Raw genomic sequence first — 19,824 nt, 5'->3', positions numbered from 1 at the left:
GGGAGGGGGAGAGAGAGAGTGTGAGAGAGCGTATGTGTGCGGTGAGTGCGTGTGTGAGAGAGAGTGTGTGTGCGGGCCGTCTAATTCGATGGCGGGCACAACGTGGTGCCTGTCAATCACACGGCGCTCTTGACCAGTGCAACACACAGATGGGCCAGCCTCGACGTCAAAGGAAGTGGGAGGGACGTTGGTTTTGGTCTGGTGGTGCGGGAGATCCTCTGGGGCGGGTGAGGTGTCACAAAATACTGGCAAGCGGGCCGCAAGGTCGGCTGTTGCTGCAGGTGAGAAAGAGAAGGCAGAGCAAATTGGGCACTCGTTGCAGAGCCAAGCCGAGGTGGGCGGATCGGAGGAATGGGGCGAGGGGGGGTTGTGCACACAGGAGGACAAGGGCGGTGGGCGACTGGGCTGGTTGGACGTGTCTTGGGGTCGGGGGTGCGTCAGCTTGCGAAGGGGGCTGTCGTAGGTTGAGGGAAAGGCTGTGGAGGTGAAGGCTTCTCGAAGCGCGTGGAGGAGACGGGACCCAAGAGCGTGGAAGCGAAAAAGGAGATTCAGGTTGGAGCGGCCGCTATTACACTACCCACCGCGTGCCCGAGAACTCAACCTTCTCGCCGCTTCTACTAGGATGGCGTTTTTATCCCTGCCCGCCCCATGCAGCGACGACGGCGACGGTCCGCCAAACGCGCTAAAGGCCATGCGGCATCCTCACTTGCATTGGACGTGCAGCCACACCACCCGCCTGCAGCAACAGCAACAGCAGCAGCAGCAGACGCAGACGGGCGAAGGCAACAGAAGGCCCTCGAGCGGCGCCGGCGGATGGATCATGGGCTGGTGGGCAGCGTGCAGTGCGTGTGGCCGCGGCTGTAGCATCGCATCGCATCGCATCACGCCTCCTCCCCCCTCTCCCTCGCAGCCAGCGGGCGTCCCACAGCAACGACGACGGCGACGACGACGACGACGACGTATCTGCATCCGCCAATCCACCACCAGTCCACCACCAGTCCGCCATGCCATGCCATCCACGGCGGGCGTGGCCTGGCTGGCCTGCCCGCCCCCCCTCGCACCCAGAGTCAGGCCCCTTGCTGGTTGGCGTATGACCTAGGAGCCCGGGCCCGTGTGCATGATGATGCTGCGGGCCGGCAGCTTGCTTGAGATGTATGACTCGCCAAGAGCTCGGGGACTCCCGTCGCGCTGTGATCTACGAGCCTTTAATTATATACAGGCCGCTGCAATCAGCGTCCATGTCACCACCGCCCTCGCACTCCCCAGTTCCGCCCGCGGCCGCCTCGCCGTGCCAGCGCTGCTTGTTGTCTGTCGAGCCTGCACCCAAGCCCGCCTCCCAGCCCGTCTGAGCTGCCAGAAGGGGGGGCGTCGCCTACGCATGCACCCACAGTGGCACAGTAGTGCCAGTACTTAGTGGGAGCACCTCGGGGCTCTTGAGTCGTCGACGGGCCGTCTCTGCGTCCTTCCTTGTGTCGCGTCCTTCGCGAAGGACATAGCTCGGGACATGCGACAGCTTACGAACCACGGTACGAGCAGGCCTACAGCCCGTCATGGTCGCACCGTGCTTTGCTGGCCTTGCTGAGCGGCGGCGAGGGCGGCCGCCGCCGCCATGCTGCCATGCTGCCCGCCCGTCATGCCTGCTTTTTGGACTCGTCCATGACCAAACACTGCTGTCCAAATCGTGACGACAACCACAGTCATCTCGCATCGTTGATGCCTCCTCCTCTTCCTACTGCTACTCCTCCACCTCCACCGCCGCCGCTGCTCCCCCCGGCAGGCAGGCATGTGCGTGAGCTTCTGCTTCATAGGCCACGAGGCGGCCTGTTGCCCTTTCATCTGCTGCAATATCTGATAGGGCTGATCAATCCGGGCGCGTCGGTCGTTTTGCTCGTCAAGGACGGCAGCACCCCTGTCGTGACAGTTGGTGTGGAACACTGCGGCAACGGCCTTGTGCTGTTTGCAGCGTTGTGACGTGAGTTCCTTGCCATGGCTAGTCAAGGGCGCGCGCCCACCGGTGCGACTCGGCGACCTCAGGCACTCGCCCGCTCGCGGGGCAGTGTAGCACGCGGGAGGGCCGATATGTCTTGCGCCGGGAGAACCGTTCGCTCCAGCCAGCAGCAGCTCCAACTTGCTCCAGCGACTCCAGCTCTAGCAAATGACCGCTGCAAGCTCCACCATTTCCGGTAGAGTTTTCGTCTCTACCCAGTCTGTTGCATAATAGTGCCGGCTCTGACCAGCCTTGCGCCTAAAGGCATGCCCGACATGGCCGCTTTCTCAGCTGCCATTGCTTCGTGTAAGACGGGTGGCATCCGACGCACCTCGCTTTTGTCCTCGAATCACGCCCCGTCATCCGGCCTCCACAATTTGGCCCATCGTTCGTCCCTTGCGCCGGCGTGCGGCTTGCAAACCGGCATCCATGGCCAAACGCCTGCCTGCCCTTCTGATTCGACGCCTGCCATGATTCTGCAATACTCACACGCAGACAAAGAGCCTTTGTAGGATTTTCTCTCCCACTGCCGAATCTCCCGCCGGTGACGAGGCTCTCTCGGACTTGCGCGGATGTAGCCACCACGAGGCAACAGAATGGCGAAACGCCCAGAGCGTATTCAGCCTCGGCACCTTGCCGGCCTGTTTTCGACTGGCTGCATAAATGGGTGACGACGCAACGCTCCAGCGAAGAATCGTCAGCCCGCCGTAGTTTGCAGCCATCCTTGGGGGCGCACCACCTACCTTTTTATCATTCCCTCTCTCCAGATTGGGGCGGACGGCCCGCGGAGCTTCAACCCACGCTTTCCGCAGCCAGGTTGGAATCACTTCCATCAGCCAATCAGCCACCCGACATTAACATGCATTTCTCCAGTCAGCAAAATTCCCACTGTCAAATGGCTGTTCATATGCGTGTGTGTTTATCTGTGTGCGTCTGCGTGCCTTGCATGTGCTGGGAGATGGGCAAGTCTCCAATGCGCACCATGCCCAGGCAAAAACAACAACAAAATATCTCCCCCCCCCTGGTCTGGGTCACAAGACGTGATGACATACATACCTCGCTCGAGCCTTTTGCACTTTACGACGTTGCTGCGAGCAGACACACTCACCGGTCGCGGCAAAGCGCATTTGATTATTGCTGTGCTTTGATTGACTGCCACACCGCATTTCGACATCCGAGTCAGTCACGAGCCCATGTTTAATGAGCGCAGATGCAGCCAGTGGTCCCAGGGTACTCAGCGACAAAGAACGGACCATGAACGCGTGTTTATTGCCATGACAGTCATCACCTCCGTATTCGCAGCAGCAGCCTTTTGAGTGAGCGTGAGCGCGAGTGCGAATGCGAACGTGTATGTGTACATGTATGGATGTATAAGTTGTGTGGTGGGCGAAAGAAAAAAAAGAAAATGCCGTCAATTGCCGCAGGTGGATGACGGTTACACCAACCGAACGGTGCATTTGTGGGGTAAGAGCAGCCATGATGGATCTTCACCCGTCCTTCGGTCGATTCACCCCAAACAAGCACAAGCACAAGCAGCAGTCCGCACAACGCACATTAAGGCTGCGGCGCGAAGCGCATTTACCCCAAGAATGGATCCTTTTTGACAGCGGTGAATCAAGAGTGCGGAACAGCGCGTGGATACAGCATGCCGGAGTCACTCGCTTGGTCCCAAGTGTGTATCAGCGGGCCGGGACGAGGTGTGGAATTCCCGCATATGTCCCGTTGACGTTTAGATTAACGAAGTTTGTGTCACACAACTTGACCCCAAAAGATGCAAGGCCTGCAGAGTGCTGCAAGCATGAGTGGTTCGTAAGCAGTAAAGAAGACCCGTGTCGCTTGTGCCGCGTCTCGTGTGCCGCGAGCTGCGCGTAAATCCAAATGTGGTTATATCAGGCGGGAAGACATCATCAAGCCTCCGAGACGAATGGCGTCCTGTGCGACGCCTCCGCCGTCTGACAGGTTGCAGGCAGGGAAGGGGCAGCTATCAACCAACTTTGACAGGACGCGCATCGACGCTGCTGCAAACAAACATTGTCTATAAATGCGGCAACAAGTCCTGTCAGAGGCGCCGTCCGTCGAACCGTGTCCATGCATCAATGCACAAGCATCCTTCTGCATCCTGATGGCAACTTTTGGCTTGCCGCAATTCTATAATCTGTCCATGTATAAGCTGGGACGCATAACTTCCGTCCTTGCAGTAGCACGGTGCGAGGGAATACGCCCTGGCGGGTAAGCGGTATGTCCTCTGCGCTTAGCTGCCTGGTTTATTGGGGGAGGAGGGGGTGTTTGTTAACATCGTATGATGGCCCCCCCCCAACTCAACACGACGTCTGAGCAACGACAGGCCGTACCGCTTGTGCGGACATGGTTTGAGCATCGACATGTTTTGGCTTCTGGAAAAAAAACCAATCGTGTGACGAACGCCGGCAGATGTCGTTTAGAGCGACGGAAGGTGGGTAAGCGGCCACAAGCCGTAGCGGGACCATTGATCAGCCCGAGTGGTGCTAATTCGCGGAAGAAAGAATTATGGCGACCCATCGGTGTGTTGGATAAAAGGGTTGGATATTACCTGACGATGCCCCACGAGCACACCGCTTTTTAACAGAGTGCGACGAAGGCCTCGAAAAAAAAAATGCACGGGAGTCGCCGAATGGGGGGAGGGAAAGTACTGGGTAGTGGTCGCAGGCGGCAGACGAGTCGCAGCTGGGCATTTGACTCACACGTGTTCGTGTTGGGGCTGATGGCGTAAGTCTTGGGCAGTATCGCCGGCGGCCGAAGAGGGTGATGGGGTCGCAGAGCTGCACTGCATGGCGCTGACGGAATCAACGCCAGTGCCAGTGCGAGTAGCTAGCCGGCTGCCAACTTTGCGCAGTCTTTCGACGAGCTGGTGAAGCCATCGTCATGCCATGCCATGCCATGCAGCTGGCCTTGATCCGATGCGTTAGAGCAGCACCCATGCATCCCAGACGGACAACGAGTGCGCCCCGGGCCGTGGCCGTATCAGCCTAACGCAACGTGTACAGCATGTCACAGCAGTCAGGAGCGTGCGGAGAGGGCAGGTGATGGGGCGAGCGGACAGAGCAGTAGGTGGACACATACCCCAGCAGGTCGAGCGAGGGCGGCAATGTCATTGACGGGGTGGGAGGAGCAGCAGCAGCAGCGGCGGCGGCGGCATTGATGCGGTCATGGCCATGGCTCGCGTCGAGTCGAGTCGAGTGGAATCGAATCGAGTCGCATCGAGAGGGAGGGAGAGGAGGGAGGAGGCAGGTCGCTCGCAGAATGTGCAGTGTGTGCAGTGCAGTGCTGTGCTGCGGTGTGCTGTGTTGTCCTGCCCCCTCCCCCTCCCCCCTCCCCTCGGTGGTCCCCACAGCGCGTGCCCTGCTCTCGGCTGGCTGGCCTTGGACGTGGTTGCTTGGATAGGAGGCGCTAGGAGAGAGGGCGGCAGGCCCGCGCCAGAGGGCAGAGGGGCGGAGGGCAGAATCAAGGACTGGGACCGGGGGGAACGGAGAAGTCTTGCCTGTTCGGGGCGATTTGCGTGGGCTAGGATCTGAACGTGCAGCAGACCCGAACGCTACACTAGCGCGTCACATGACCGTTAGTGTCATGCGGTCTCCCGCAACGCCAGGCGCGAGCGAGAACGGGCTGGCTGGCTAACGCACGATGACTTGGCTCGCTGCATGCCCTTCGCTTGGGCCAGCCAGTCAGCGCCACTGCCGCAGGGTTACACAGGCGTCTATTGGCGGGCTTCGCGCTTGTGGCCCACCTCCTCCAAGACACTGCCTGTCCCCGACGCCCAATCCCTCGATCCGCATGACTTCGGCCCCAGACACCGCGCCATGAACATGCGTTGCTGAAATTGCTCTTGTCAAGCCTCGTCATCCTCTCCATTGCTTCCTGTCTGTGGTTGGGCGGCCCATTGCCCTTCGTCTGCGTCTGCGTCTGCATCTGCACCTGTCTATGCCTCCGCCTCCTCATCTGCACCCTCGTCTGCATCATCCTCGTCTTCGCTGCTTGCCCCCGACGTGTCCTCGTCCGGCATGACAACGCTGTTGAGATACGTAATCTGCACCTGTCGTTAGCCGCCATCTACGCCCAATGCCTCGACAAAGACTGCATCTTGCGCTGCCCCGGTGACTGCACCGTCGCTTGCCTCGTACAGGGCTCTTCCTAACAAGCTGCTGCCGCTTCTGCCCTGCCCCGTCCAATCAAACACCCATACCCTCCATCTTGGACAAGCAAAACTGCAAACTTACAAATGGCACCATTGCCATTACGAGCTCAGCTACTCGCTCCAGCCCGCCCGTGCCGACAATGACTTCGTCTGCAACCCTACGGCCAATCGTGAAGTTGCGGAGCCGCAAAAGATCAATGTCTTTGTGATCATGATCGTATCCCTGGCCCACCTGTCAGCAAACTTTATCAGGCATAGTCCCAAATGCATCCCGTCCGTTTCGTTGCTGAGCATTGAGCAAAAAAAAACTGTCGACTAGCTGAGCTGTCGTCCTAACCGCTGCCCTCGGCTTGTTGGATGCGGGGCGGCTTGAAACTCTAATTGCCCTACGGCACAGCGTTGGAACGCAGAAGCTCCAGATACACACTCCAAAGCTTAATCCTCCCGGTTTGTAGCGGGCACACGAGTAATCCTATCATGGCTGTTGCTAACTCCAAGCCCGGATCGGCCGTCCGAACCATGGGCCAATCACATCCATGCCACTCGTGTCAGACGCAACGCTGGCTTTGATGCCCCTCTGGAGATTGTTGCTAGTTTTGGCTCAAAAGACAAAACACATATCACTCACCTTGGGATTACGCTTCAAGGCGTTTGACTGGTTCATGGATAAGCTTGTAAAGGCCTTGACCGCCTCCTTATCGTCGTCTTGCACTCCCCCCAGAAACGTTTCCCTCAAGTTGCGGTTTCTAAGCACAGATTTGATCTTGTGCGGTTTGCGATCGATGTCGTGACGAAGTTTAGCAAGAGCTGCTGCGTCGGGTTGCCAATAGCCACCACCTTACAAAGTTAGCACATGACTGCATATTTTGAAACCAAGAACACCATGTAGGGCTCCATGATGCTACCACATTGCAATGGGGAACGATGAGCGTCCAAGCACAACTCCGCACCGAAGCGCACCGAACCCGCGCGCGATATCAGCGTCATCATGCGGCCCGCAGCCGAACCTCGAGGCTATCCGGCATGTTACACCACCAATCTCCAGAAGGGTAGCGACTGCTGGAGCACATTCATTACCATGTTCCACTCGTGCAACTGGCAGCGCTACCCAATGGTACAGTGCAATGCCTCCTCACACCGCAGATACAACAGCATTGTTACTGCTGACCAGTATCGGTACGTTCAGCATAGCCGCAGCAGAATCGTCTTGCCTGTTTCTGGCAGTAGTCGCGCAGTCGTGGCACTACAGTGCACGATATTGGTCGCAAAACTCGGTAGGGCCAAAATACAGCGCACAAAAATTCAGTCTGTGATGATCACATGCGTATGACCATTGGCAACACATGTAGAGAACATGCATACTTAGGCCGATGGAAGACGATGGTAACCACGAGGTCAATTCGTGCTCGGAAACAGGTTCCACAACAGCGCGTAGCTACACGCCGTCCCCAGAGCAAGGAGCTAAGAAATGTGAACATACCTACAAAACTTCCACCTTTTGGCTGCACCTGTACGTAGTAATGCGCATAGGGTCCCTTGCGTCCAGTTCTTGACCATGCCGCGGAGAAGTAGGTCTGCAACTGTCAGTGCACGTCCCAATATATTTGTCCAAGACACAGAGTTGATGTCTTTCACTAAAACATGGATCATCATATTTCCTGACAATTGAGCTTGTAGATCGAATCTTCTGACAACATAAATGTTCGCCAAAGCCTGTTCTCCAATGATGGTGAAATGACATTGGCTTACCTTGTAGGGTGTTGGGTCTTTGGAGAAGCGAATATCTTGTTGCGTCAGTATCTTCGTATGACATCTTTGCCCACAAACCTCACCTCTGTAGATCCGGTAGATCTACGCACGTTAACAGACAGACTAAAATGGGTTTGGATGGGTGCTTACCACGTCCTTGACTGGCAACTCTGGAATTGTTTCGTCTGCTTCAATGATCTTTTCTGACACATTTTCTGCAAACGTTGTAAAGTCTTGAAATGCCACTCTAAAGTCAGGGTCATGTACTACATAACTGTTAGTCAACCTTTGCACATGATTCCCGAAACGCTTTGAACGAGGAGGTATAAGAAAGAAATACTCACGCTTTAGCCAACTTCGATCGTTGTTGGCTGCCAGTTCTGTCAAAAAGAGTAAAGTGTTCGGATGAATCGTGTGGTCCAAGTATGGTGTATCACCTGCATCTCGAGCTTTCGGCTTTTTGATGACTACTCGTGTCCCCGGCTCAAGTTTAGCTCCTGGTTTCCACAACTCTTGCTCATCAGAATTTTTCTTGTGGATAGGAAGGCTCTTGGAAGCGCGCCCTCGTGGCTTACGGCTCTTGCTCTCATCATCATCTTCGTCGCTGCCGGTCTCGTCGGCCTCAGACCCGACGGATGATTCTCTGTTCTCATGATCCTCATAGTCGGAGGCCGCGCCATCTTGTTCGTCTGCACTAGGTGATATTTTTCTTGCTGATTTATCGTCTGCATCGTCTGTGTCGGTGCCTGGATCAACGTAGGATTTCCTTGCAGTCGCCCTTGCCCTCTTTGACTGTCTCTGTGGAGTTTCCTGTGCAGGACGCTTGGATGAGCTCCTGGGCCCGGCGGGTTTGGTTTCTTTGGTCGATTTACGTGGCATTTTACCGTTTCCAAGGACTAACAGAAGTATGGAAGAGCTACTACAGGAGTTGTGAGTGACTCGGTTTGTTTGGAGGTCGGAGCGCGCACTGGCCATCGATGACGCACACGAACGCGAAAACCCATCACGGTGTCACGAGTTTCGTCCGCCCTATCAAACCACGGACCCCTCATAGTCATGACCACCCGCTTCGCAGCGCGCAAGCAAAAAATACTCGCTCAGCTAGATACTCCCGATGCCGACTACCATGACCTGTCGCCAAAAGGCTCTGTCGATGCCCCAATTCGAGGTTTGATTGGAGAAATCAACCGCCTCGAAGGCTTTGTCACGACCAGCAGCTGCTCAGGACGCATCAGCGTATTCCTGGAAGGCCGTAAGGCAGAATTCACCATCGAGGATTCCTCTAATCAAGGCGGTGACTCACGAGCTGGGCCTGGAGGAAAGGGCGGCGGGGGTGCATGGCTGTTCCTCTCTCATGAACCAGTCCAAAACGTGGATGCAAATCACGATTTTTTGCCTGATTTCGGACTGAAGAAGTCGGAAGTTGACAATGAGGGACCAACCGTCGCTAGTAGATACATTCATCTCAAATTCGAGCCTATGGTGAGATTTTCGACAACGGCAACCTTCACCATCTGACAGTTCTTAGATCCTGCACATCTTGACTGCATCTATAGACGACGCCCAGCACGTCCTCAATGCAGCACTAGCGGCTGGGTTTCGTGAAAGCGGTGCTGTAAGCCTTGGGTCAGCAAAAGGAGAATCAAACCCTATAGTAGCCGTTCGATCAGCCGGTTATTCCTTCGATTCCATCATAGGCTACCAGAACGCAAATGGAGACAACGTTGCTTTGGTGAATGAGAGGTATTTGCAAACTTTAGTGTCTATAGCAAACGAGCGTTTCAAGATCAACCTCGACCGAATAACCCGGTTTCGCAATGCACTCTTAGAGACGCAACAACAGAGCACTTCACACCCACCTGATTGGGAAGACGCAGATGCTAGGAAAAAGAGGAAGAGAGAAGAAGGCCTTGCACGACAGCAAGCTTTGAAAAATAAAGATGAACAAGACAATCAGAAAGAGCCAACAGGAAGAGACCTGGATGAAATTGGTGGTATGTTCTCATGACACAACTAGTTGGTCTTGTCGCTAGTATGGCGAGCAAACAAGCATCAAAAACATAGTTACACTGCATGTGTTGTATATTCAATGTCACGAATGCAAACAAAAATGTAGTCCATGTTAAATTGCAGGTGAAATTCGAATTAAATTTAATGTACTGTCGTGAATGAAGGATTTTCTCTATACTCAGAGACCTGAGCACAATGTCTCCGATTTTCACCCTACCTGCTTTTGGCCTTTTCAGGAACCCCCTATTACATGACAAATCACCTTTTGACTCATTCATGTGAAGGAATGTTGCCATAATATGTTTCCGACGCGCAGGCATTGTCACGCTTCTCGACCAATGACAGCGTCAACTTTTTAGCGTAGTACGTACCTTGACAAGTTTCCGATGCTAGACCCGGCGACTTTTACCCAGGCCCCACTCCCTATCACAACTTCACATCTACATATAAAAAGAGTATGGAAAGCTCTCTTGTACAGCTTCAATTCGACTATCACACCTCAATCATTTCTGTTTGTCTGACTTGATCGCAACATTACACCACTCCACCAATATCCATAGTTTACCTACATTCTCAACATACGCAAACAAGCTGTACATCATGAGCCTTGCAGACGCTAACCGTCAATACTTTGAGTATGATTATATTTCCTGTTGCTTTTTCCCCTTTCCCATTCCACACTTCCCTCTATCCTATCGTTACCAGTTCCTAAAATAATACTTCGTCGTCTAACACAAACATTTTTGACATACTGACAGTTCCATCTCGGATACTTACGATGCCAAACCCTGGTTCGCAACAGTAAACAACCAAGTCACCGAAGCCCTACGCCGCGATTTATCCTGGATCGGTATCCCGCTCGTCAATGTCCCCACGGAAGGACAGAAGAGCACAGGTTTTGAGCAAGTCCGAATGCTGGATTATGCCTGTGGCACGGGATTAATGACGAGGGTACGTCTCTTCGTCCTCCCCCTTCCCCTTCCCTGTCTCCACAGTTCTTCTCCCCGACCAATTCCTCTTAAATCAGACGAGAAAAAGCGATTTCACCGAGATATCTCCTTTGCACGCACAAAACGGTCAAAAAACAAACACCCCAAACGTATCTAACAAGTTGCAAACCAGATCTTCGCTCCCTACATCACCCACACAACCGCTATCGACATCTCCCCAAACATGATTTCAACCTACACCTCGCGCTTCGCCTCCGTCTCCCCCCAACCCATTACCATCACCACTGCAGTCGGCAACCTCTTCGACAAATCCGATCCCAACCCTTCTTCCCTGGACGCACCAGAGTTCCGTGACTTCGACCTCGCGACTGTAGGTTTCGGGTTCCACCACTTCGAAGACGTAGTGTATGCTGCAAGCCAACTCAAGGAGCGGCTGAGGCCAGGTGGTGTTTTGGTGATTAATGATTTTCTGGAGGGAGGCGATGTGTTGGTGGATGAGGAGGGGAAGATGGTGGAGGGGAGTCAGGGGAATCATGCTGTGCATCACCATGGTCATGGTCATAGTCATAAGCATGAGCATGGTCACAAGCACGATCATGGCCATGACGAGAGCGACAAACACGGCGCTAGTCTTCATAGCAAAATGGCTGCTTCAGTCGTGGTACCGCATTTCACCATAGACGGAGTGCGCGAATTCTTCGAGAAAGCGGGATTTGTCGATGTAGACGTCAAGACTATGAAGGAGAAGTCGTACATGGAGTTTGGCGGCAAGAAGATGTGGCGGACGATTTTGTTTGCGCGGGGAAGGAGGCCAGTGAATGAGGAGAGCAAGGAGAAGAGTGAGTTGTAAACTCCCCCCAATTCTGCTAGGATGGGGAATGGACACGAAACTGCGGAAGGAAAGTAGGATAATCATTTCATAGAAATACAAGTCTCAGAATGGGAAAATATATATGTATCTAGGATATCGAATCTTGCTACCTTAACCCACACAAAAGAAAGGGAAAAAAGTATAAGAAAAAAAAGGCACAGAAAAAGAACGCCAAAATCTACGCCTTATACTCCATCCCTGAACTATCCACCCCGACCATCTAAACAGAAAAACAACAACGACAACAATGACGAGCAACCTCACCACTTGCCCTTCAACGGCAAATCGCGACTCGAAAACCCAACCTGTATCCCAATCTCTCCCATAGGCAATACCCAATTCTGCCGCTTGACATCCCAATAACTCAAATCGCGTCTCGTAACCTCAAACTGGACCAACTTGCCCTTGCCCTTCTCAAGCTGCACTTTTTCAAACCCACGCAGCACACGAACAGGGAAATCCACCAGCTCACCCGTCTCGTGATCCTTGTAGTCTTGCGGAAGGGAAATATACAGCTGGACGACGGAAGCGCCGTCTAGGGGCCCTTTGTTTTCGAGAGAGGCGGAGACGATGAGGAGGGTGGTGTAGAGGTCCGGGTTACCGCCTGGACCACCGCCTGCGTCACTGAGCGGGGAGGATGGGGGTTGAGGCTGTGGAGGTTCGGATTTCTTGATGCCTTTGGTAGACTCGAGCCATGGGTAAATGTATTGTTCTACTTTGTTGAAGCCTTCAGGGAAGAGGACTGATTCCGGGTCTGGAAGGTCGGTGGAGTAGGATGGGGGTGTGAGGCCTTCTGGTCGAGGCTTGGGTAGAGGTGTTTTTGCGCTCTTTTCTTCGATCATGAGGGAAGATAGCTCGAATTGTGTGTATGAGAGACCGTGGCCAAATTCGTATCGAGGAGTGATGTTTTGCTTGTCGAAATAGCGGTAGTCGATATATAGACCTTCGGTGAAATCTTGCTGAGGGGCAAGACCGTCGGATGGACTGGGAAGATACTTGACCTTGCTGCCTGGACCAAAGTCGTCTTCCTTCTTGGCAATGGTGTAGGGTAGACGACCAGATGGGTTGACATCGCCGAAAAGTACATCTACAATAGCATTTCCAGACTCCGTACCTGGAAGATGGGCAATGAGTACTGCCCTGACGTTCATGATGTCGATGAAATCCTCTAGGATGACGGATCCAACCGTGTGGATGACGACAACGACGTCACCCATACCTTCTCCACAGTCTTTGGCAACATTCTTGATGAGCTCGGCACCGCCTTTTTGCAGATTGAGATCGTTTCTGTCGCCCCGAATGTTTCCGTAATGCTCATACCCTTCTCCTGAATCGGCATTGGCGAAGACGATGCAAAGGTCTTGATCTTCGAGAATCTCCTTTTGGTTAGGGAGCTTGTTCTCCAACCAGTCTGTTACGTATACGGTCTCGTTGTCAAACGCCTCTCTGATGGCAGATACGGGCTCGACCAGATACGAAAAGTTGACGGCACCGGAACCCCAACCTGAAGCCAAGGTCCCTTCGTTGCAGCTTTGATCAGGGCAGTGGTTGATGCCGTCGTGAGGGAGACGTGCATCTTCACCAAAAACACCCACACGGAACTTTGTCTTGGCCTTTCCATCGGTCTTCCAACCTTTGCGGTTTAGAGGCAGCATCTTGCCATCATTCTTGACCAAGACTGTACCTTCAGCTGCAACACGACGCACCAAGTGTCCGTGAGTTTCCTTTCCCTCTCCTTGAGCGTTGACGTACTGATTTACCACACCCATTTCGTGATTCGAGGGGCTGCCTTCATGCAGCTTACCGATACGGTCATTGGTCCAGGAAGAAAAGTTCGGCCCATCATTTTCCCACTTGTCCTGACCAACTTGGTACCATGACGCCACGACACGAGTGACCATGTCGTCGACGCGATCAATGGGTACACTGCCGTTGAGAACTGACTTGGTGAGCTCTGCACCCCATAGACTGTTACCCTTGGCCCATCTGAGGCCATCTCCAGGCATTGTCATGTCCAAACCCGCCAGGGCGCTCGCTACACCAGAACGTTGCGCTAACCAGTCGCTCTGAACGAACCCCTGGAAACCAAGCTCGTCTTTCAAAATTCCGTTGAGCAGCTTCGAATTCTGGCAGGCATAGCTGGCGTTTACCTGATTGTATGAACACATGATAGATGTTACACCTGCTTTGACCGAGTCGGCGAATGGCCATGCATAGATTTCATGTAAGGTGCGGTCGTCGATGTTGCTGGAGATGGCATTCGGCAGACCCCACTCCCACGCCTGTCTGAAGTGTTCCTGTTCGTTGGCAACATAGTGCTTTGCGGTAGCCATGACGCCCTCGTCTTGGATGCCTTTGATAGTCGCGGCCGCTGCAATGCCCTGTAGCACGGGGTCTGAGCCAAATCCTTCCCAAACACGACCACCAGCAGGCATTCGACCGAGAGGGCCCATTGCAGGACCAAGCAGAACGTTGACACCTTTCAGTCGTGCCTCCTTGCCATGTGCTTTTCCGCGCAAATAGAAGAGCTCCTTGCTCCATGTCGCGCCAGTGGTGATGCCCGCAGGGAAACCAGTAATATTGTCAGCAAATCGAATGCCCAGAGGACCGTCCTGAGTAAAACGTTAGCACATGTGGAGCGCTGTATTTAGGATGGCGCGTACCTGAAGGCATAGACTGGGGAACTTTAATCTATCCACACGGCCAGTCTGACCCACACAAAGATCCATGCTCCACCCTGTACCGGTGGTAATGTTAACCTTCTCGGGCAATGTCATCTGCTTGACCAGCTCAGCAGCTTTCTTGTAGCTCTCCTCCCATGCCTTGTCGGTTCCGCCCTTTGGCGAGGGGTACCACGGCGGACTGCGCCCATCCTCAGGCACCGACACTTTGTATGCCCAAATTCCTCCCGAAGCCAGTAGGAGAACAGTAGCGGCGGTAAATACGAGTAGCCAGCAGCAACAGCGGCCTGGTGCGCATTTGGATCTTCGTTGTTGGGTAGGGAATGGCGTCACGGCCTCGGTGTCTCGGTACGATGCCTTCCGGACCTTGAGGTCGCCGGCACTCTTTTTTCGTTTCAACTTGCTATCGAATGCGAGAGGGTCGTGCTCTTCGAGATCTTCCAGTGTCTCGTTAGACTCGGAGGAGAATCGCGTTGGGGTTTCAAGGTCATCGTCCACGGGTGCATCGAGCTTCGCGTACTTGCCGCGACGCAACTCGTGGGCTTCGTAGGGAGCCATGCTGGCGGTAGAAGCGTGTCAATCCAAGAGGAGCAGTAGAGAAAAAGAAATATGTAGTGTTGCACGCAGCGGGGAAGGTGAGGCTATGGCGCGAGCGTGAAGCCCTGGTTATATTGAAGCTAGCATTGAAGCATGTATATGTTTGCTGCTGCTGCAGTTGGACACGGTGAGGCTGCCGATGCAGATGTGAGCGAGCGGAGACAATATCTGGTAGGACAATGAGTGTGGAACAGAAGACAGCGCCGTCGACGTGGTGCGAGACCGTTTCACTCGGCGTCCGGCGTGTGCTGGGGCCGGCATGTCGCCCTGCCCTGACTAGCCGCCGCCGCCGTCGTCGATCCCATGGGTCCACTCCCGCCCCTCCCATGCCCAATTGCGCAACTCTATTCATTCACCAACACACGTCACTGACTGACTGACAGCATTGCACTGTGTCTGGCATCTTCTCACGAAATATTTGATGGTGATGTGTGACATTCAGATCGTTTCTATTTGGACTACTTTTTGATGGCTACCCCGTATGAGGTCGTGACCACTGATGTTTCACGCGCCAACCTGGTTCAGGATACCCTGGAGGTTGATGGACTTAGGGCGCTCAATGGGCAAACCCAATGCCCTATCCCAGATGAGCTGTGCAAGAGGACCGAGACCACGGCTGACACCGAATGTTGCGGTGTAATACAGAGTCTCCTTGAAGCCGTAGTGGTGGAAAAGGACGCCCGAGGACGAATCGACGTTGGGGTAGGGGTTCTTGGTCTACGACAAAGTTAATCACTGCGAGTTCTCAACGCTGTGGTTTTTTTACCTTTCCGTGCTCGGTAAGCACGCCAGGAGCAACCTCCGAGTTCTTCTTTACGAGCTGGTAGACTGGGTCCGCTGCAATCTCAGGTCGTGCATTCGCAAAGTCCATGAGCGCCTCGAATCGCGGGTCGGGCTTCCTAAGCACAGCGTGACCGTAACCAGGGATGACTCGTCCAGACTTGAGAACGCTCCAGAGGAAGTCATTGACGTCCTTTTCGCTAAAGTTATCACCAACTACCTTTTGCATATCGAGGATAAAGCGCAGCACCTCCTGGGCAGCTAGGCCGTGAAGCGGGCCAGCAAGACCTTGAAGACCGGCACTGTAGCTTAGGAAGGGATCGCTGAGCGCTGAACCGACGAGATGTGTGGTGTGTGCTGAGACGTTACCGCCCTCGTGGTCGCCGTGCAGAGCAAGGTACAACCGGAGAAGGTCCTGGAAGCCCTCGTTCTCCTTTCCAGGCTTGCCTAACATGGCTGCGAAGTTGTAGGACCAATCCTGGTTCAGGTCGATCTCGTTGGGGAGCGCACCTCCCCCGCGGTATGCATTCTGGTAGATCTTGGCGGCAATGGTAGGCAGCTTTGCGAGCAGGCTGATGCAATCATCAAAGGTAGGCTCCCAGTAGTCAGCCTTGTTGATACCCTTTTCGTATGCTTTGGCAAACTTGGACTCGTAGTTGAGGGCTGAGACAGCGCATGCGAATTGTGTCATGGGGTGGAGGTCCTTGGGGAAGTCGTCCAACATCTTCTCGACAAACTTGGGGATGCCGCCCTTCTCGGCGAGCTCTCGCGAAAGCGCACGAGTCTGCGATACTGATGGGACCTCGCCAGTCAGGAGCAGCCAGAACATGGCCTCGGGAAGCATCTCAGTGCCAGAGGTTCCCTTGGGCAGCTCCTTTTGGCAGTCCTTGATCGTCTTGCCGTGGAATCGAATACCCTCGTTTGCATCGAGAACTGATCCTTCCCAGACCATGGCCTTGAGGCCTCTTTGCTGTTGTCAGTACACGCTGTTTATTTTCCTAAGGTGCATACCTCATGCCGCCCAGCGCATTCTCGACCTTGACGTCGCCGAGTTTCTTGTCGCCATGTGCCTTGACCTTTTTCAAGAGCTCACGCTTTGCGGGGAGAACCTTTTTGAAAGTCTCTTTGAGATCCGGCTCGGAAGAAGATGAATAGCTGCATGCTTGTACTGGAGGAAGTGGTGTGGATCAGCATCTCTACAGGTGGAACAGAGGACCAATTGGCATACCAGCCGCAAAAGGACGCGCCTGGGAAGCTTCAATTAGTTTTTCTTGCCTCCAACACTATCGACCAGACAGCTCGGAACTTACCTTGGCCGCTCGCAGAGCTCTGGCAGCAGATCGTGCACTCAATGCCATGGCTAGTCTAGTGTGGGGTAGATGCGGGGAATGGCAGTCTGATAGTCTTCACTCAACCCAGAGACAAGAGTGTTTTACAAACGCAATGGCAAAAACACGACTTGACACGAAAGGGACAGAAGAAAGTCGTACGGCACTGCTCGGCAGCCGAGGCGGGTTTTCCTGACACGCGCTGGGCCATTCCTGCGAGTGCGACGTACAATCCATGGACCGAGGGGCAGCTCCGAGCGGCTAGCGATGGGCTACCTCGGTTCTGGCGCCGGACATGGGGAAATGCTGGAGAAATGTTGCCGCACACACACCACTTCGCTGCTCCGCTTCCCACTGCCCGGTACGTCATTGCCTACGCGCGAAGAAAGCTTCTAGGCCCCCAGAAAAGGCGGCAGGACGAGAAAAGTGGCAACTGCTGTTCCCCAATTGCCTACAGCCCACGGATAATTTTCCGTTACTAATCACTTCTCCTCGACTCAAGTATACAGCGGGCTCCTGCTGAGTTGCGCCTCGTTCCAGTTCACACGTCCTCACCATGCTCCGTACAGTACCGCGCTCTGTCGCGCGCCAGAGCCGATCATTAAGGGTAGCGAGCCCATCGCGACAACTCCTCCGTCCGCTCTCCACCACCGTGTACCGCATGTCAAGCTCCGTGCTGAAGCCCGTGGACCCCCCAGTGTCAACAGCCCTGCCAGGAGACTCTTTCCAACTGTTATCTGAGGCTGCAAAGGCAGGAGAGGCCGAGGATGCTCTTTTCGAAGAACAAGTACAAGCCGTGAAGGAGTGGTGGGCATCGCCGCGGTACAAGGGCATCAAGCGCCCATATTCTGCAGAGGATGTCGTGAGCAAACGCGGAACGCTTCCTCAATCATATCCTAGCTCCTTGATGGCAAGGAAGCTCTTCAATCTGCTTGAAGAGCGGGCAGCAAAGGGCGAGCCAGTACATACCAGTGCGTTTACCCATGGCTATATAGATAGAACAATGGCTGATTCTGCGTCTCCGAACATCAGTGGGCGCAATTGATCCGATTCAAATGTCCCAACAGGCTGCGAACCAAGAAGTCCTCTACGTCTCGGGATGGGCATGCTCATCCGTCCTGACTACCACGAATGAAGTCTCTGCCGATTTTGGCGACTACCCATACAACACCGTTCCAAACCAAGTGCAGCGCTTGTTCAAGGCACAGCAACTGCACGACCGCAAGAATTGGGATGCAAGGAGGAAGATGACACCAGAGGAAAGGGCAAAGACCCCGTATCTGGACTATATGCGCCCCATCATCGCTGATGGCGATACCGGGTGAGTAGACATAGAAGCATACAAGTCTAGCTAGGCTACTGACGATGTATAGACACGGTGGTCTTTCGGCGGTCATTAAGCTTGCCAAGCTCTTTGCAGAGAATGGCGCTGCAGGAGTTCATTTCGAGGATCAATTGCATGGCGGCAAAAAGTGTGGACATCTTGCAGGCAAGGTACTTGTCCCCGTGGGCGATCATATCAACCGCCTGGTAGCCGCACGATTCCAATGGGATATGATGGGCTGCGAAAACCTTGTCATTGCGCGTACAGACTCGGAGAGCGGCAAACTCATCTCCAGCGCAGTTGATGTACGAGACCACGAATTCATCAAGGGAGTCACAGAAGACACAGAGCCATTGGCTGAGACTCTGCAAAACATGGAGGCGGCCGGCGCGCCAGGCAAGGAGATCGATCAGTATGAGGCGGCGTGGGTGAAGAAGCACAAGCTTGTCACCTTTGACGAGGCCGTTGTTCAGCACCTTGAGAAGGAAGGCGCCTCCCAGTCCTCAATCGACGCCTACCTCGACGAAATGAAGCAGAATCCCAACTTTTCTCTCCTCAAGCGCCGACAAGCGGCAGAAAAGTACACAAAGACACCCGTCTACTTCAACTGGGACATCCCACGCACAAGAGAAGGTTTCTACCATTTCAAGAATGGAGTCGCCGCAGCCACAAAGCGCGGTAAAGAGTATGCACCCTACGCCGATCTCTTGTGGGTTGAGACGGGCGATCCCAACGTCCAAGAGGCAGCCAGATTTGCCGGCGAGATCCGCGCCGTTTACCCCGGCAAGAAGTTTGTGTACAATCTATCACCTAGCTTCAACTGGATGGGCCATGGCTTTTCTGAAGAGGCACTCAAGTCCTTTGTGTGGGACTTGGCAAAGCACGGTTTTGTGTTCCAGCTCATCTCCCTAGCCGGAGTACACTCTACAGCGACAATCACATGTGAGCTGAGTAGGGCCTTCAAGGATGAGGGCATGCTGGCGTATGTGAAGCTAGTACAAGCGCGAGAGAAGGAGTTGGGCTGTGATGTTTTGACCCATCAGAAGTGGAGCGGTGCTGGGTACATTGACGGCATCTTGGGCGCAATACAAAGCGGAAGCTCAGGCAGTAAGAGCATGGGCGAGGGCAACACGGAGACTAGTTTTTAAGATTCGAAGCGCAGGGCTGAGTACTGCGAGAGAATAAACAAAAAAGTTAGTACATGACACAAGTGAGGCGCGATCAAATGTGTCGACTGGAGTTAGTTGACCAAAAAGGAAAAGCCGAATCTGGGGCTCTTGCCTCGGTCCAGCCATCTTTCCCGAGCACCCATCATCATCATCGCCCGTGACAACGCGCCGACCTCTCCTCGACATACACACCGAACACCTTAACAC

General features: G+C 54.2%; 8 protein-coding genes across 8 annotated transcripts; 3 read left to right on the top strand and 5 right to left on the bottom strand.

The window, feature by feature from the left end:
* Positions 1-682: 682 nt before the first annotated feature.
* On the bottom strand, positions 683-3,243 carry COCMIDRAFT_22101 (uncharacterized protein; the record flags this gene model as incomplete). The annotated part of the gene is made up of 4 exons (XM_007684813.1): positions 683-1,195; positions 1,561-2,131; positions 2,319-2,726; positions 3,044-3,243. 4 exons carry the CDS (start codon positions 3,241-3,243, stop codon positions 683-685), a joined length of 1,692 nt encoding a protein of 563 aa, XP_007683003.1.
* A 628-nt stretch (positions 3,244-3,871) lies between these two features.
* On the bottom strand, positions 3,872-4,105 carry COCMIDRAFT_82063 (uncharacterized protein; the record flags this gene model as incomplete). Its single annotated transcript, XM_007684903.1, has 1 exon — positions 3,872-4,105. One exon carries the CDS (start codon positions 4,103-4,105, stop codon positions 3,872-3,874), a length of 234 nt encoding a protein of 77 aa, XP_007683093.1.
* A 1,837-nt stretch (positions 4,106-5,942) lies between these two features.
* On the bottom strand, positions 5,943-8,786 carry COCMIDRAFT_943 (uncharacterized protein; the record flags this gene model as incomplete). The annotated part of the gene is made up of 8 exons (XM_007684784.1): positions 5,943-6,050; positions 6,241-6,381; positions 6,787-6,995; positions 7,639-7,732; positions 7,908-7,942; positions 7,991-8,009; positions 8,058-8,173; positions 8,252-8,786. 8 exons carry the CDS (start codon positions 8,784-8,786, stop codon positions 5,943-5,945), a joined length of 1,257 nt encoding a protein of 418 aa, XP_007682974.1.
* Positions 8,787-8,963: 177 nt separating this feature from the next.
* Positions 8,964-9,915, top strand: COCMIDRAFT_82118 (uncharacterized protein; the record flags this gene model as incomplete). The annotated part of the gene is made up of 2 exons (XM_007684902.1): positions 8,964-9,389; positions 9,436-9,915. 2 exons carry the CDS (start codon positions 8,964-8,966, stop codon positions 9,913-9,915), a joined length of 906 nt encoding a protein of 301 aa, XP_007683092.1.
* A 602-nt stretch (positions 9,916-10,517) lies between these two features.
* Positions 10,518-11,717, top strand: COCMIDRAFT_81784 (uncharacterized protein; the record flags this gene model as incomplete). The annotated part of the gene is made up of 3 exons (XM_007684901.1): positions 10,518-10,552; positions 10,676-10,868; positions 11,040-11,717. The coding sequence occupies 3 exons, from the start codon at positions 10,518-10,520 to the stop codon at positions 11,715-11,717; spliced, it is 906 nt and encodes a 301-aa protein (XP_007683091.1).
* A 281-nt stretch (positions 11,718-11,998) lies between these two features.
* Positions 11,999-14,977, bottom strand: COCMIDRAFT_22098 (glycoside hydrolase family 3 protein; the record flags this gene model as incomplete). Its single annotated transcript, XM_007684812.1, has 2 exons — positions 11,999-14,350; positions 14,402-14,977. The coding sequence occupies 2 exons, from the start codon at positions 14,975-14,977 to the stop codon at positions 11,999-12,001; spliced, it is 2,928 nt and encodes a 975-aa protein (XP_007683002.1).
* Positions 14,978-15,520: 543 nt separating this feature from the next.
* On the bottom strand, positions 15,521-17,154 carry COCMIDRAFT_32307 (uncharacterized protein; the record flags this gene model as incomplete). The annotated part of the gene is made up of 4 exons (XM_007684848.1): positions 15,521-15,733; positions 15,783-16,761; positions 16,808-16,964; positions 17,103-17,154. 4 exons carry the CDS (start codon positions 17,152-17,154, stop codon positions 15,521-15,523), a joined length of 1,401 nt encoding a protein of 466 aa, XP_007683038.1.
* A 526-nt stretch (positions 17,155-17,680) lies between these two features.
* On the top strand, positions 17,681-19,596 carry COCMIDRAFT_32306 (uncharacterized protein; the record flags this gene model as incomplete). Its single annotated transcript, XM_007684847.1, has 3 exons — positions 17,681-18,095; positions 18,157-18,445; positions 18,498-19,596. The coding sequence occupies 3 exons, from the start codon at positions 17,681-17,683 to the stop codon at positions 19,594-19,596; spliced, it is 1,803 nt and encodes a 600-aa protein (XP_007683037.1).
* Positions 19,597-19,824: the final 228 nt, after the last annotated feature.

This window comes from Bipolaris oryzae, assembly GCF_000523455.1.
Source record: "Bipolaris oryzae ATCC 44560 unplaced genomic scaffold scaffold_5, whole genome shotgun sequence".
In the NCBI taxonomy this organism is placed as follows: Eukaryota; Fungi; Ascomycota; class Dothideomycetes; order Pleosporales; family Pleosporaceae; genus Bipolaris; species Bipolaris oryzae.
Note: the sequence above shows the minus strand (reverse complement) of the source record. Positions and strands in the feature narration are given on the sequence as shown.